At 42.9% G+C, this 18,207-nt stretch overlaps 1 protein-coding gene and 1 non-coding gene across 2 annotated transcripts; both read right to left on the bottom strand.

Annotated features, from left to right (window-relative positions):
• Positions 1-3,920: 3,920 nt before the first annotated feature.
• LOC120049591 (splicing factor 1-like) lies at positions 3,921-16,220 on the bottom strand. The gene is given in 13 exon segments (XM_038995886.1): positions 3,921-5,187; positions 5,189-5,358; positions 5,434-5,592; positions 7,239-7,497; positions 7,721-7,904; positions 8,268-8,375; positions 8,484-8,599; positions 8,919-9,102; positions 10,133-10,222; positions 10,726-10,878; positions 13,295-13,370; positions 15,422-15,553; positions 15,816-16,220. Coding segments are annotated over 13 exon segments (2,049 nt in total). The 5' UTR covers positions 16,072-16,220; the 3' UTR covers positions 3,921-5,025.
• On the bottom strand, positions 7,974-8,105 carry LOC120050179. Its single transcript, XR_005477182.1, has one exon. It is a non-coding gene; the product is annotated as a small nucleolar RNA SNORA17 (small nucleolar RNA).
• Positions 16,221-18,207: the final 1,987 nt, after the last annotated feature.

Genomic DNA, 18,207 nt, shown 5'->3' with positions numbered 1-18,207 from the left:
ATGCGTTTGAGCATTATTGTGTTATGACAAGGTAGGGGTGGTATACAGAAGATAGCCCTATCTGGTAAAAGACCAAGTCCATATTATGGCAAGAACAGCTCAAATAAGCAAAGAGAAATGACAGTCCATCATTACTTTAAGACATAAAGGTCAGTCAATACGGAAAATTTCTAAAACTTTGAAAGTTTCTTCGAGTGCAGTCGCAAAGACTATCAAGCGCTAACATGAAACTGCCTCTCATGAAGACCGCCACAAGAAAGGAAGACCCAGAGTTACCTCTGCTGCAGAGGATAAATTCATTAGAGTTAACTGCACCTCAGATTACAGCCCAAATAAATGCTTCCCAGAGTTCAAGTAACAGACACATCTCAACATCAACTTTTCAGAGGAGACTGCATGAATCAGGCCTTCGTGGTCGAATTGCTGCAAAGAAACCACTACTAAAGGACACCAATAAGAAGAAGGGACTTGCTTGGGCCAAGAAACACGAGCAATGGACAATAGACCAGTGGAAATCTGTCCTTTGGTCTGATGAGTCCATATTTGAGATTTTTGGTTCCAACCGCCGTGTCTTTGTGACACGCAGAGTAGGTGAACGGATGATCTCCGCATGTGTGGTTCCCGCCGTGAAGCTTGGAGGAGGTGCTTTGCTGGTGACACTTTGATTTATTTAGAATTCAAGGCACACTTAACCAGCATGGCTACCACAGCATTCTGCAGCGATACACCATCCCATCTGGTTTGCGCATAGTGGGACTATCATGTGTTTTTCAACAGGACAATGACCCAACACACCTCCAGGCTGTGTAAGGATTATTTGACCAAGAAGGAGAGTGATGGAGTGCCGTATCAGATGACCTGGCCTCCACAATCACCGACCTCAACCCAATTGAGATGGTTTGGGATAAGTTGGACCGCAGAGTGAAGGAAAAGCAGCAAACAAGTGCTCAGCATATGTTGGAACTCCTTCAAGACTGTTGGAAAAGCATTCCAGGTGAATCTGGTTGAGAGAATGCCAAGAGTGTGCAATGCTGTCATCAAGGCAAAGGGTGGCTACTTTGAATAATCTAAAATATATAGTTTGAGTTGTTTAACACTTTTTTGGTTACATGATTCCATATGTGTTATTTTATAGTTTTGATGTCTTCACTATAAAATACTAAAAATAAAAAATAAAACTTGAATGAGTAGGTGTGTCGAAACCTTTGACTGGTACTGTACTTAAGTATCAAAAGTAAATGTAATTGCTAAAATATAGCTAAGTGTCAAAAGTAAAAGTTTTTAAAAAGTGTGTGAATTGGACCATTTTCCTGTTCGGCTAAGCATTCAAAATGTAACGAGTACTTTTGGGTGTCAGGGAAAATGTATGGAATAAAAAAGTACATCATTTTGTTTAGGAATGTTGTGGAGTAAAAGTAAAAGTTGTCAAAAAGTTCAACAGTAAAGTAAAGTACAGATACCCCCAAAAAAGACTTTAGTACTAAAGTACTTTACACCACTGGATTTAGCCTATACTGTACAAATGAATGTGATATTTGATGCTCTCTCACTAATTGATTGTACAATGTGTACACATTTCAGTTTGTGAGTGTCTGATATCGGGGTTGGAGACGTATTAATTTCGACATTAGAAATATATTTCTTATTAACAATGGCAACACTGCCATGCTGATCTGAGCCTTGCTTTTGGAAAACCACATCCCAGAAACCCTAGACCCACTCCAATTTGCATACCGCCCAAACAGATCCACAGATGATGCAATCTCTATTGCACTCCACACTGCCCTTTCCAACCTGGACAAAAGGAACACTCATGTGAGAATGCTATTCATTGACTACAGCTCAGCGTTCAACACCATAGTACCCTCAAAGCTCATCACTAAGCTAAGAATCCTGGGACTAAACACCTCCCTCTGCAACTGGATCCTGGACTTCCTGACGGGCCACCCCCAGGTGGTGAGGGTAGGTAGCAACACATCTGCCACGCTGATCCTCAACACTGGAGCCCCCCAGGGGTGCGTGCTCAGTCCCCTCCTGTACTCCCTGTTCACCCACGACTGCATGGCCAGGCACGACTCCAACACCATCATTACGTTTGCAGACAACACAACAGTGGTAGGCCTGATCACCGACAACGACGAGACAGCCTATAGGGAGGAGGTCAGAGACCTGGCCGGGTGGTGCCAGAATAGCAACCTATCCCTCAACGTAACCAAGACTAAGGAGTTGATTGTGGACTACATGAAAAGGAGGACCGAGTACGCCTCCATTCGCATCGACGGGGCTGTAGTGGAGCAGGTTGAGAGCTTCAAGTTCCTTGGTGTCCACATCACCAACAAACTACAATGGTCCAAACACACCAAGACAGTCGTGAAGAGGGCACGGCAAATCCTATTCCCCCTCAGGAAACTAAAAAGATTTTACATGGGTTCTGAGACCCCCAAAAGGTTCTACAGCTGCAGCATCGAGAGCATCCTGACTGGTTGCATCACTGCCTGGTACGGCAACTGTTTGGCCTCCGACCGCAAAGCACTACAGAGGGTAATGCGTACGGCCCAATACATCACTGGGGCTAAGCTGCCTGCCATCCAGGACCTCTACACCAGGCGGTGTCAGAGGAAGGCCCTAAAAATTGTCAAAGACCCCAGCCACCCCAGTCATAGACTGTTCTCTCTACTACCGCATGGCAAGCGGTACCGGAGTGCCAATCTAGGACAAAAAGGCTTCTCAACAGTTTTTATCCCCAAGCCATAAGACTCCTGAACAGGTAATCAAATGGCTACCCGGACTATTTGCATTGTGTGCCCCCCAACCCCTCTTTTACGCTGCTCCTACTCTCTGTTTATCATATATGCATAGTCACTTTAAACCATATCTACATGTACATACTACGTCAATCAGCCTGACTAACCGGTGTCTGTATGTAGCCTCGCTACTGTTTTTCACTGTCTTTTTACTGTTGTTTTATTTCTTTACTTACCTATTGTTCACCTTTTTTGTACTATTGGTTAGAGCCTTTAAGTAAGCATTTCACTGTAAGGTCTGTTGTATTCGGCACACGTGACAAATAAACTTTGATTTGATTAGTGTCCAACTTTCGTCTGTTGCAGATGCACCTCCCCGACTTCAGTCTACAGTTGGTTGTTTTCGCCTTACCACAGCCGAAAGTCTGTGATAGAGCATAGGAGACAAAACAGTAAAACAAAACTTATTGGATGCAGGAGTGCAGATAGTGTAGTACACAGAAAACAGCCTCATACCAAAGATTTTTTGTAACTAAACCAAGATAGACCACAGCCAGTCATTTCTAATGGGAACAAATGAGTCATAGTGGGCAGAACAAGCAAGGAAGGGGGGCAGAACCCAGCACGAACTAGCGAGATCTAATTGGAGCATTCCAGTATTATCTGCATATTTTCATTTTGGAACACCTACTCTGAAGTGTGGGTGTGCAGTAACTCAATTAGCCTTCGCACTCCTAAACAACGAAACGTAAAACTTTTTTGCAAAGGTGAAGTCACAAACCTTAGTACACTCTGTTCATAACAGATTCTAGTTTTGGGAACAGAAAACTGTATTGAGATCAAACGTTTCAATGAAAAAAATGTGTAGAATATCTGCCAAAATCCATCTCGCTCCATCTTCTCCCACTGCCCGCCAATGGGCTTCCTCTCACTACCATATTTGGTAGTGAGTGGAAACGCCAAGCAGATGCTTTGCATTAACATCCAGTGAAATATCTGGATCTTTGTTCCATCTGTGCCTATACCACTGGGCTTTTATCTAAAGTGAGGCTGAGCCAGCAAGCCTTCTGTCTAGACTACAGGTCAAAACAATCGTCTGTGGAAGCTGTATTCAAGTGTCATTGAGGAAATAAGACAGTTTACAAGGCAGAGAAAAGCAAAACACAGACTGCAAAATTAGTTAAAGATGAGTTTAATAACAATCAAGCAACATTGCAAGGACTATTAATTCAGGCTAGACCCAACACAAGGCTGACAAACCATTTCCAAAAATAGAGTAAAAATTACAATTGTATAATGTCATCTAACATAGTACATTTTTTTCCTCATTAACTCAAGTTACTAAAGGGAACTGAAATAGCGTTGTTGTGATTTTGCTGGAGCAATACAAGCATGGAGGGGAAAGGTTGTTAACAGAACAAGCAAGCATCCAGTCAGACTTCCTTAGAATTTAAGTAGCGCAGAGCATCTCTTAAGCCAATCAGCTGCAGGATGCAAAATCCTATTCCCTGCTACATCCACATGGACCTAAATGGAAAATGCTCAAACTGCTGAAATGCACAGCTTGTTCTCTTAAAAAAAAAAATATATAATAATAAAAATAATAAACAGTACTACAAAAACCCGTTTTTCAGACAAAATAATCAAGAGGGAGATGCGACGTCCAAGAAATTTAAGCAATTACACTTCACATCGGGTTCAATTAGAAAAACAGCAGAAAAATATTCAGCTCAGTGAAACCAATAGCAAGTGAATGGAACATGACAATGAATGAAGGCCGAAGCCATTGGACTACCATGCCTACAAAATTGGCTGGATAATCTGAACAGTAAAATGTCCTGTAGATGACGACAAAATGATGACTAAGCTTGAGCTCAACTTTAATAGATCACCCCATAACCAATGTATCCAAGGTAAATATCCATCAAACAGCTTATAAGCCCGTTATAACTCAGAAAAACACACTAGTTATACTTTTAGGTACAACTAAGAGGAATGAGAATAGGACATTCATAGTCCAGTCGGCAAACCAAAGCATATACATGTCTGAGGTGGGTTATTTGGTATGCAGTCATAAACCAATCATGGAGGGAGTAAACTCTGAAAAAAAAAAAAAAAAATCCCAAAAACAAAAAAAATGGACAGAGAGATCAAAAACTCTAACTTTAACAGAAACATTAAGTTAAGCAAATGTACAAATTCAACCACACCACCTCCCTCTTGTTTGAGGAGTTTCTCTGCATGCTAAGCAGGACTGTGTTTAAGAAGGTTCAGCGGGTGTTTAATTTTGGGGGGGTGGAGGTGGCGGCGCAGGGGGCATACCGAAGGGGGGCATGCCTGGCACCCCCATACCCATCATGGTGACAAAGTTGGAGGGATCCATGGGCGGAGGGGGAGGTGGAGGGGCATACATCATGCCGGCTGAGCCGGGGGGTGGGGGGGGGAGGGGGAGGTGGGGCGCCAGGTGGCAGAGGGGGCTGGACTCCGGGCGGAGGTGGGACCATGGAGGGGTTGCCCATGGGGGGAGGGGGCTGGGCAGCCGAGGCAGCGGACTGTTGGGGCTGCTGCCAGGGGGGCAGGTTGCCAGTGCCAGGACTGGACGTTGTGGTGGTATCTGGGGAGGAAAGAACTTTAGTTAGTGGGAGACTAGAAATAACATACGGCACTGTTTCAATGCTGGTGTTCTTACTCTGTTGCCATGGCAGTGGTGCACTAGTGGCCATGCTGCTGGTGGGAGGGGGTGGAGGGGCCTGCTGTTGCCATGGAGGCAGGGGACCCGAGGGTGGAGGGGGAGGCTGGTTGTTCGGGGGTGGAGGTGGTGGTGGCATCATGGGTGGAGGCAACAGACCTGAAGACAAACGAGAGAAAATATAAATCCTTTACACTCGTGGGAATGGGCCTAAATGGAAATGTTTCTTACAGAACAGATATGAACAGAATATACACAGTAGCAATCTAAAAAGGGAACCGTTTTAATTACTAGACCAAAGATGGACAACATTTAATCCGACACAAGACTGAATCCAAACACACACTTCATGTGCATTTTCCATTTACTGTACTCTTCCCCACATTTGTTGATAAAGAAATCTGAAAATACTCTGGATACATTCAGTAACGTAAGAACAATGCTGGAAAATGTGGGGAAGCAGCAACATAAGACACAGGATTTACAAGGGTTTGAGTAAAGGGTCTAATTGGGGACCTCCTGAGTGGTGCAGTGATCTACGGCACTGCATCGCAGTGATAGAGGCATTACTACAGACTCGGGTTCATTCCCGGGCTGTGCCACAACAGGCCGTGGCCAGCAGTTCCATAGGACGCCGCACAATTGGCCCAGCGTCATCCAGGTTAGGAGAGGGTTTGGCCAGGGGGGCTTTACATGGTTCATCGCTCTCTAGCGGGACGGGTGACCTTGGTCGTCAGTTGAACAATGTTTTGTAAAATCCAACCTCTCCAAAGTGTACACAGTTCCTGTCATTTCAATGCACTTATGACTCAAATAAGTCTTCAATATGTTTAAAAAGTAATAAAAACAATTGCAATAATAATAATAATGAGTCAACTACAAGGTGCTGGTTTGAGCTCTGCTAGCTGTGCCGTTGAGGAACAACAGGAAGCACATTTGGGGTTCTTTTGATTAGAACCCAGCCCTGCATCGCCGCCATCACACAATTACTGTTGTTTATGCAATCCAAAAACAGTCCATTATAAATCTGGGTCTGGTGGACATCATGTGAAAGCCTGTTCTATTGCCAACATGACGAGTTAAGTTCTAAAATAGAATATCACAGTGTTAGGCTTTCACAATGCAATTCAGGGGAACAGAATTGGTGATCATTGACAGGAGCCATGAGTTCATTCAGGTGAGTGTGTCGCAGTGAGTTTTCACCACAATACACAAACAGACTGCTTCTGTTCAGAACAACCCAGGGTATGACCACATGTCATCTTTTAACCACACATCAGGCATAGTGATCAAACAAGTTTTATGAAGAGCACATTTGGACTCATGGGTGTTTGCCTTGCTTGTATGACATCAAATCCGTATTTATTATAATCTTCAAAGTCTCATCTTTCAAATACATAGTCGCCATAATTTACAGTCTTTCCCCCACACAACAAAAAAAACACCCAAAAGTTGCCCAATTAGCAGGAGAGATGGGGGCAACTTCTTGTTGCGCGCCGTTCTCAAGTTTAGAACGGCTGTCAGCCAAAACCCCATAAAGCGCTGTGAAGCAGAGACCTTGAGGTCTGACGCCATGTATAGCATGTTACTGTACAGCTATTGCGTTCCAATTTAGGTGTTTATCAGTGCCCAAATCTGCCCTTTTCAACCCAGGTACGAGTGTAAAGGGCTACAATTGCAATGTTATAACTGATTAGACTGCGAAGACCAAACAGACGGCTTCATGTGTACATGACACCACAAACACAGTTTACAAACAGGGAAAACAAAACGGAGACCAGCAAAAACAACAGTCTCTCTCTTACCCATATGGTGTCCATGTCCCTGGCCCATGGGGGGCGGTGGGGGCTGCATCCACGGGGGTGGCATGCCATTGTTGGGGGGCATGGGGTGCCCTCCCATGTTGGACATGGGGGGTGGGAAGTTGTGGTGGCCTCCGTGACCTCCATGACCCCCGTGGTTGCCATGACCACCGTGTTGGTTGCCATGACCACCGTGGCCTCCGTGCATGCTGTGGAAGTTCCTGTTCTCAGACTGGCCGGAGTTCATCCAGGGAGGACGGCTCTGCAGCACAAATGTACAGTCAGACAAGAGGCACTTTTTGGGCTTCCATGAATTGCACGGTTTATTGTGTAGTCTAAGCTTGTCTGTTGATGAAACTGAACTCCACGAAGGAACCAATAAAGTCTCCATGAATCTCTGGCATGGAACAGAAGGCCTATTTTGATGTGTAGATTTTTGAAGACAATTGAAGCTCAGGTCGTGTTAGTCACCACATTCAACTCACCGGTGGTGGCTGGTTGTTGCTGCCTCTGTTGTGGCCGCTGTTCTGGTTGATGGAGTGTCCCCCACCAGAGGAGGGTACAGGGGCCTCGCCCAGCTCCGCCATGAGGGACAGGTATTCCTTGTCCATACGGGCCTTGTCCTGGGCAGACTGGGGGGGCTCACCGGCCCTGGGCGCAGCAAAGGAGCTGGAGAGAGAGGTCATTTTAATGCATGGTACGTTTTTAGAAATTGTTATAGAAATTTTCTTTAGTGTTTATGTCGGAGCTATGATCACTCCAAGTACCCACTGTTCCGGGTCCTCGGCATGGACCTAGCCCTGTCATTCTACGCCCCTCACGACACAGGCTCAACACTTCCAGTCGGACTGTAACGCCTCAAGGGGCAGGTTCCTGCATAATCTCTAGTACTAGATTGGGCTAGCCAAAAAACTATTTTGGGTACCTTATAAGAATAATCTAAATTTCAAAGTAATTCCATGTGTGCAAGCAAAAATACTTATTTCTGAGCAGGAATAATTTATGTAACAGAGTACGTAGCTGGTAAGTTACCTGGTGAACTTGCAGTCTGAGGAGATGTGGCCTGCACCGCCACACTTAGTACAAAGGGTCGTGTTGGTGACGCTGCGGGGCTCAGTGCTCTGCCACGGACGTAGGATCCTGTGGGGGAAACAGATGGGTGAAGCAGTGAGCACAGTTATCCAGGCCAGGCACCTTGGATTATCCAACTTCCACAGAATGGCTAATATCAGAACTTGGCAGGCTCACCTGTTGTCGTCCTCTCTCAGGGTTCCGTTGAGTCTGGCCAGCTCTCTCAGCTGCATCTTCCTCAAGTCGTTCTGGTCCTCAGGGGTCTCGATGCCCTGCTTGAGGATTGTGCGGATCTAGGGGACACCATAGTGGACAACCCTTAAACATGTATGCAAATCATCATAGAAATGCATAGCACTAGCTAGTTATAGTATTATACGAGTGGACAGTGACAAGAGGTGAGCCAGTAGACCAGCGTTTCCCAAACTTGAACCTTAGGACCCCAAGGGGTGCAAGTTTTGTTTTTTGCCCTAACTCTACACAACTGATTCAAATATGGTTGATTATTTGAATCAGCTGTGTAGTGCTGGGGCAAAACCCAAAACGTGCACCCCTTGGGGTCCCGAGGACCGAGTTGGGGAAAGCCTGCAGTATACGTTATGATGGGCTCACCTGTTCCACAGCCTTCTTGACGTTCTCCATGGTGTTGGCGGTGACCAGGGCGTGCAGCGGCTCGTCCTCTCCTGGCAGCATTTGGCCATCCTTACGGCCCACCTTGCCCTCCTTTACCGAGCCCTTACCACGGATCATGATCTTGGCACAGCACTCCTTCTCTATGTTCTTCAGGGTGTTGCCACTGCAAGGACACAAGTAACATCCTCAGCATGTGTGTGAGATGTAGTAAGGAATCAGCACCACCTACTGAACTACCACCCAAGACTTCCCTCTGCTTCCGCACAGCAGGCGGTACCGGTGCATCAAGTCGGACACCAACAGGTTCCTGAACAGCTTCTCCATGCCATAAGGCTAACTAAATGTCTAACTAAATGGCTCCACAGACTATCTGGGTTGACCTTTGTATTTTATTCTTATTTTAGCACTGTCTCTATGCACACACACAGGGCCCTACACGCTATGCACTGATACGCCAACACACATACAAACACCCACTCCATCATTTGCACACACAATCATCATATACACTGCTGCTACTCTGTTTATTATATATCCTGATGTCTAGTCACCTTACCCCTAGACATATCTACCTCTATCGATTCAGTATCCCCCTGCACATTGTAAATATGCTACTGGAACTGACCCTGTGTACAGTAGGCTTACTTTGTGTTCTTCTATATATATATATATATTTTCTTTCTACCTTGTTATTTGTAGTATTATATTGTTATTGATTACTGCATTGTTGGGGTCTAAGGCATTTCCCTGTACTTGTGCCATTGAAACTCCTATGCAAAACCCCAGACATTGTAACCCAATGTGCCAATAGACCCACAACACAGGAACATTATATAGAACCATCGTTAGTGGTGTGGTGTGGGGGGGGGTAGATACGGTTACATATTGGGATATTAATTTGAGGATATATTGTATTGTTTTCATAATACCGCAATTATTATCGTTGCGCTAGTTGGCTGTACCTTCATAAAACTCCAGTATTTTTCCTTCATATCTTGTTCCCCATATCCTTTTTAAGATACAGAGCCAATTTGGTGTTAGCACTTCTATTTCTATGACCGATCAAAACTAGTTTTCTCATGGCTCTCTTGATATATGTTGAGCAATATGTTTGGAACATCAAATCGCAAGAATATCATATTGTGAGGTCCCTGGCAAACTCCCACCCATATGATAAAGGCCTGTAAACTCACCGTGGCCCAATCAGCAGGCCAACAAAGTTGATCTCTGGGTACTCGTCCTGTGGAATCATCACCTTGTCGTTGACTCTGGTGGCTGGGGGCCTGTGGGGGATATTCGTGTTTAGTATAGTGAAGGATATAACCCAGTCTCTACACATTCAAGCCAAAGGGAAGAGTTTCTCATTTCATATGCATATACTGCATTCTAGTCAAAGCCACTCCAACATTGCTCATCCTAATATTTATATATTTGTTAATTCCATTCTTTAACTTTTGAGATTTGGGTGTATTGTTAGATACTACCACACTGTTGGAGATAGGAAGACAAGCACTTCGCGACACCCGCAATAACATCTGCTAAATAAAATTTGATTTGAAGCATGGCTGTTCTCAGAAGACACATTAAAACCAGCAGAGACATAGCAATAGTTCTGAAACTCGGACCAACCATGAAGTGTAATTTAAACAATAGGGAATAAACAAGAAAGAAAATTCTGGGGGAGTGGGAAGAAACTAGACTATAAACAGCTGTTGCTGTAGTAACAGCTAATGGGGATCCAAATACACAAGACTATGTTAGTAGATAAGGGAAATAGGGCACATACTTGTAGTCAGCGGGGGGCTTGAACTCAGGGTTGAGTGCCACCATATCGGTGATGAGGGAATGACGCTCCTCCTCGATCTTCTTGCGTGTGCGGTACTCCCTGGTGTTCAGCCTCTTGCCCTCGCTGTTATAGATGGGCTCTGGAGACGGGGATCTGGGGAAGGGGGAGAGAGTACAGACAGACAACCATTAATATCTCCAACTGGAGGGAGAACTAAGACCACTGACAATCATACACAAGTTTCCCTATGTCTAAGCCTTGAATAACATTGTTACCAAGAAAGCTCTTTTTAAGGTACACTTGATAATATCATGGTCATGTCCCCGTGCCACTTCTCAGTGAAGGGGAGGCAAGAGAAACAATGGTTACGGTAAGCAGTTGGTCACACTGGGAAAAAACAAATAGTCATCTCTCATAGGAATGGCTATGTGATAGCTATATTTGGCTTTACTTCCTGCATTCTCAAAGGGACATTTGTTGCTACTAGGCTGTAGCGTTTGACTTGCCAAATGGTTTCTGGGATTTTATATACATCTGAAAAATGGGGACATATCACCTTGCGATACGTAATAAAGACTATTCTGAAAGGGCAACCACCACTTCAATAACTAAATCTATCTAGACAAAATGGACAGAATTAATCCTGCATACAGGATGTAAAGTGAAAGGGGTGGGCAATAAAAAATAAAGTTTTTAAAAAAGCGTTGCATTCCTAAAGGAACCGCTGGCTTTGGGAGTAAGACTGCCATAATGGATGCCGAGGTGGAGAGGGTGTTAAAGCCAGGTCCATACCTTCCCCTTGGACGGAACACCTGAAAACCTGTTTCGCTGCGTTAAAGAGGCTCTGTGCTTGAAAAAGGTTAAGGTGACAAGGGGTAATTTGGGGTTAGAGAAAATGAATTATGATTAGACGTTAACCCTTTTCATTGTGCACTCTCCCACAAGTGAGGTCTGGTCGATGAACAATTCAGGAGGAAAAGTATAGGAAAGGTTTCTTTTTATACATCTTGAAATTTCCACTGCTGACAACCTGAAACACTCCCGTTATTTGTTGGGAGTGGAGGAGTGACGTTATTAGCGTCCTGGGATGAGCTTTTTGCTGTCGCTGTGGAAACGTCTGATTAAGATAATGAAACTATGTCAAGTACAGACAACAGGGACTGTGGCCAACAAAGAGATATCAATCTCACACTCATAAAAACAACATGACATTTCCTGCTGGAATAATAGATGCTTATGCAAACTAAAGTGTCAGAGCCGGTCTGTGTCATTCCGGAATAGTCAGGATCAGAGGAGTTCTCCTCCAGAGTCCTAGAGTTCCACCTGAAATACTGTGGAACCCCCCCCCCCCCCCATGGGCGGAACGTCCAGAAGCCTCATTATGGAAAACCCATTAATGACCATGGAAAAACACCCAACGGTTAAAAGTTAATTTGTCAGGATTCAGGTGGAGTCTGACAATGGTTGGACCACTTGAATTGACGAGACGAGTCAAGACCAGAGTAACACATCAGGATTTTTTTGTCATGTCAAGCACGGGCAGAAGCAGGTTATTCTAAAGAAACCCATTACTGAAAACTAAACTTGATCTAGTTGTTCAAATTGCAAACAGTATATCATTATATAACTATTTAAGATGCTAGACTCCCTTTACCTTACAGCTACCCGACTAGTCAAGGAGACTGAAATATGCATTCTGACAATCACTAAAATCTACAAATATTATCAACCATAAGCTGCTAAATGAACAATAAGATTAACTTAGATTCATAAGTATTGACCCAAACCTGCAGTGTTGAAGAAAATGTCTCCATCAATAATCAAAATGTCACACAGTCAGGTCAACATCTGAGTTGACAGAGAATGGATAAATCAGGATGCATATACAATAAAAATAAGACACTGCACATCATTAAGATAGATAGATGTTACAGCTAATGCAGTGGGATATATATTATATATTCAGAATGAGGGTAATTGTTTTTTGACTTATGATTAGTAAGAATACCATCTGTCAGGAGACAATGATGCCATTTAAGAAAATCATTGAGGAATATAAGAACAAAAAACTTATGAGGCAAATTTAGATGGGTATAAACATAAGCTGTAAATACTTGAAGAACACCAAGTTAACCGGAGAGGTGCCCATGGTAACTTCACACCTTATCTTAACTAAAGAGCCCAAAGGTTTCTATCAATCGTCACTTTTTCAAAATTACAATTTAGATTGAAGATCTACATCTAAAATGTTTGGATGTCACACTGAAATGTAATACTGTATTCAGAGCCAAAGCTTTAGTCTTCAGTCGCCCTGGAAGTTATGACTACAAGAGCCTAGAAGTAGGACATCCCTGTGTACTTACTACTGAAGAAAATATAAACTGAGAAAATTAAGCTACTATGTCACAATATGCCTCTACCACTAGTGAATGGATACTACATCTACTACACTTCAAGACCTAAAGCATCCTTTGAAAATTATGTGTAATTTTCCAAAGACCAACATTTGGCGTCAAAAGAACAAGGTAGAGAAAATGTTACTGTTCGTGGGTTTAAAACTTTTCCCGACCTGTCCTCAGGGTTAACAGGGATTCCCAGGTCTCCTGTACGCAGTTTACGAGTCAGGTCTTCAATCTGCAGTTGGACTGGAAGAATTCAGGTTAGGAAAGAAAAACAAGAAGGATGGAGAGAAATGCAGTTACCACCATAACATTAATCTGGAAACAGTGCATTCTAAATTAGAGCACCGTCTCATTTGTTTAAAGAGGCAAAAAAAACACGATTACAATGAATGATTAAACATTTACATTAAAACACAAGGGGAATAAAGTGTACTTCTGAATTCCAGCAAATATTCTACAACAGTAAAACCCTTCCTCATTTCCAGGGGAAATGGATGTACCAAAATGGCCATGCAAAACTCTATAGAGCCAATTCATCGAACGGAAAGTGAACTGTCATCAGGAAATAACAAGCCCCAGGATGTGTTTTACATATGCAAGGATGTTATGTACATATGCAAAATTTGGCATCCCATTAATGAAGTAAGGGTTTATATGTACAGCAACATTTCAGAGGGTCATTAGAGCAGGGTTCCGTGCCTGCCAGCATAAATTAACCACATTCCAAACCCCTATTATATGCATTTAGATTCATTTCAATTTGTAATATTATTATCATAATAATAATAATAATGTGACCTTAGTTATACGATCGTAGTTAATTGTGGCTTTAGTAGAATAGGGAAACTCAATCCACAAGTTGACCTAACACAATATAACATTAATAAAGTTCAATGAGCCAATAGAGAGTCACTGTCGGCACACCTGTGGCTCTACAGCCAAGGAGCTATTGGTTATGTAAAATAGGAAGGAACAAAAATAAATCACTCATCACATGCACATTTCTGTATAGGAGTCATGACCAAATGCAACCCAGTCCCAACCCAACCTCCAAAAACTCCCACCCCTTCCTGACAAGATTCAAATGAGATGAACACAGCCCCTGTGAATTTATATTTCACTGCTATTTCATCACACGCTTCCAACCAATCCTTTTGAACTTCTTGTGTGGTTATTGTGGTGAATGAACAAAGGAAAAATAAAAAGTAAGAACAGAAGGCAGGCACAAATGAATGTTTACATACCAAGGAAGACCAACCATTAACAGTGACTCAACATCAATAACCCATTCTGTTATTGACATGTAGACAGAATCAACTGAAATCTGACTTCCACTTTATCCAAACCCCTCCAAATGACACACATACAATACAGGTTGGAGAGGTTGGATCAGGGGGCGCCGGTGGAGAAGTTGTGAGGGGTTAAGTGCCTTGCGCAAGGGCACAACGGCAGGCAAAGGCATCTAGGATTAAATACCAGCCGCTCTAAGGCCTGTTTGGTGGTGTTACACTGCTGCTGGAAGGCATTCAGATTCAAGATGACCGTTTCTTAAACTAACGGGGTCTTAAAACATCCAAATTAGTGCCTATTCTAAAGGATGCACAGGAAATGTGTCTTTTTGCCATTGAAGTAGCATTGCTCATACACTAAACTCACATGTATGATATCAAGGAAGATTTTAGGACAACATTGGTTGATTCATTCATGCCAACGGACAGTGACACCTTTCTTTTTTGCTAATGGATGTCCACTGGTATGCAAACCTTGATGCCACAAAAAAAAAAAACTTGCTATAGGAGAACCACATTACTGTAACTCCTTAGGATAAAGGCCTTCTTTTGCACTCCACATCCACAAGTTAGTCTACTCAGTTGCTTAAAAATACTGAATTTCGTTAGGTAGAGCAATATGATTTCACACTACAGCTTGAGTTGCTACATTTTTGACAAAGTTTTGTCTATGTATTGGCAAATACTGTACTTGAATCACCTTCAATGCAAATCAACCCTTTCATGGTTATGCACTAGTCAGGACATTGCTCTCCCAAAGTGGGTATATGTGCGGTGAGTGACTCAACACAACTGTTTCAATATGCTCTAACTGATGAAATTCAGCAAACATGTCACGAACTATACATAACATTTCAATACTCAGAAAGTGAGGGAAAAAAACACTAGGCAACTGGATCTCACAGGGACATGTAAAGAACCAGGCAGTTAATCCTGTAAATCTAAACACTAGCTAGTAAATTAATGTACAGTTGTTATATAGTAGTGGACAAGTTAGCTAGTTACCTATATAGGCCTTCTCCTGATCCCGAGTCAGTCCAGGCGGGATGACGGTGGGCATACCAGGAATGACTGTCTTCTGGTCGGGTGTTTCACTATTCCAGCGGCTCCTTTTCCTGGCTTTTTTCTGACCGAAGTCTGACAGATGAGAAAGAGGAGGGTATTCTCAACGTGGGTCTTATACATGTTGACTGATAATGTACAATTTACGAATTCCTAAACAGACACCTAAGTAACGTTAGTTAAAAAGACGATGGCCTAATAACTACCGTGTATTGTTTCTTTTTTGCTAACTAAACGTTTAACTGCTAAATGGCCAGTTAACGTTGAACCAGTTATAACAAATATTGTGTGAAGGACTTTCTCCACGCTGTTTAGCTCGCTAGCTAGCCTAGCTTACCTGACTGAGACTGCATTCCGGCACCTTGGGGTGGTTGTGGTGGGGTGGGAAAAGCAGCCACCGCAGTAAACACCGGGTGAGCTTGCGGGAAAGACACGTTTGGAATTGGTGGCTGAAAATTCGGTAGCGAAGGAAAGGCCACAGGAGGCCCGGGTGGAGGCATTAACCCCGCACCAGGCCCAGCATCAAAGCCTCGTTTAGCGCCGATACTCGGGTGCAGCTTCCCTAGAGGGGTTGCATTCGCTCCCGTAGCCATTTCCAAAGGTGCTCTGTTGTATCAAATTAAAGTAGGTTACCAAAGTTTGTAAATAGATGAACAAATATTACATTGAACGACATCCACAACCTTTTCCACTCGAGCTGGGGAACATAAAATGGCGCACAGCGAAATATCGCAAATGGGGATACCGAGAACCTGTACAGCGAAACTCTACTATTGGTATAGACCAGTGCCAAACTAAACGTTCCCGCGTTTCATTGGATAAAACAAATAGGGTCAGTCTGCCATTCCCTAACTTCCTCGAAAAACGATTGGACGTTCACCATGACAATCATTTGGCCACACTCTTTGTATGGGTCTTGAATGTTGATGTCTGCCTACCATTACAATTTTTGGCTTCTTGATCCACCACAACTGTTGAGAGCTGAAAAAATAAACAATGACCAAAGAATGTCAAAAAATTTAAAATAATTATATGCCGTTCTAAACATTTTGCAATGGCAGGGACTTTTATAGCATAATTTCAAACAAATTCTACGCATTTTGACATGGCTAATGCTGTGTTCTTATGCTCAAACATACAACCAATGGGAGTCGGATGTTCTAGCTTTTATTTTGATGATTGTACATTTTCAAAGATTATAGGCTATATATATACATATATATATATATATATATATATATATATATATATATATATATATACACACACACAGTACCAGTCAGAAGTTTGGACACAGCTACTTATTCAAAGGTTTTTCTTTATTTTAACTATTTTCTAGAATGTATAATAATAGTTAAGAAATCAAAACTATGAAATAACACATATGGAATCATGTAGTAACCATAAAAAAGTGTTATATCAAAATATATTTTATATTTGAGATTCTTCAAAGTAGACACCATTTGCCTTGATGACAGTTTTGCACACTCTTGGTATTCTCTCAACCAGCTTCATGAGGAATGCTGTTCCAACAGTCTTGAAGGAGTTCCCACATATGTTGAGAACTTGTTGGCTGCTTTTCCTTCACTCTGAAGTCCAACTCATCCCAAACCATCTCAATTGGGTTGAGGTTGGGTGATTGTGGAGGCCAGGTCATCTGATGCAGCACTCCATCACACTCCTTCTTGGTCAAATAGCCCTTACACAGCCTGGAGGTATGTTTTGGGTCATTGTCCTGTTGAAAAACAAATGATAGTCCCACTATGGGCAAACAAAATGGGATGGCGTATCACTGCAGAATGCTGTGGTAGCCATGCTGGTTCAGTATGTCCCTGATTTCTAAATAAATCACAGACTGTCCCCAGCAAAGAACCCTCACACCTCCTCCTCCATGCTTCACGGTGGGAACCATACATAAAGAGATCCTCTGTTCACCTACTCTGCGTCTCCCAAAGACACAGCAGTTGTAACAAAAAGTCTTACATTTTAACTGATCAGACCAAAGGACAGATTTCCACCGGTCAAATATCCATTCCTCGTGTTTCTTGGCCCAAGCAAGTCTCCTCTTCTTATTGGTGTCCTTTAGCAGTAGTTTCTTTACAGCAAATTCACCATGAATGCCTGATTCACGCAGTCTCCTCTGAACAGTTGATGTTGAGATGTGTCTGTTACTTGAACTCTGTGAAGCATTTATTTGGGCTGCAATATGAGGTGCAGTTAACTCTAATGAACATATCGTCTGCAGCAGAGGTAACTCTGGGTCTTCCATTCCTGTGGCGGTCCTCATGAAAGCTAGTTTCATATCAGTGCTTGATAGTTTTTGCGACTGTACTTGAAGAAACTTTCAAAGTTATTGAAATGTTCCTGATTGACTGACCTTCATGTCTTAAAGTAATGATGGACTGCCGTTTCTCTTTGCCTATTTGAGCTGTTCTTGCCATAATATGGACTTGGTCTTTTACCAAATAGGGCTATCTTCTGTATACCAACCCTACCTTGTCACAACACAACTGATTGGCTCAATCGCACTAAGAAGGAAAGAAATTCCACAAATTAACTTCTAACAAGGCACAGCTGTTCATTGAAATGCATTCCAGTTGACTACCGCATGAAGCTGGTTGAGAGAATGCCAAGAGTGTGCAAAGCTGTCATCAAGGCAAAGGGTGGCTACTTTGAAGAATCTCAATTATGAAATATATTTTGATTTGTTTAACACTTTTTGGATTACT

The sequence above is a fragment of the Salvelinus namaycush genome, chromosome 6 (assembly GCF_016432855.1).
Source record: "Salvelinus namaycush isolate Seneca chromosome 6, SaNama_1.0, whole genome shotgun sequence".
In the NCBI taxonomy this organism is placed as follows: Eukaryota; Metazoa; Chordata; class Actinopteri; order Salmoniformes; family Salmonidae; genus Salvelinus; species Salvelinus namaycush.
This window is presented reverse-complemented; position numbering and strand designations above follow the sequence as displayed.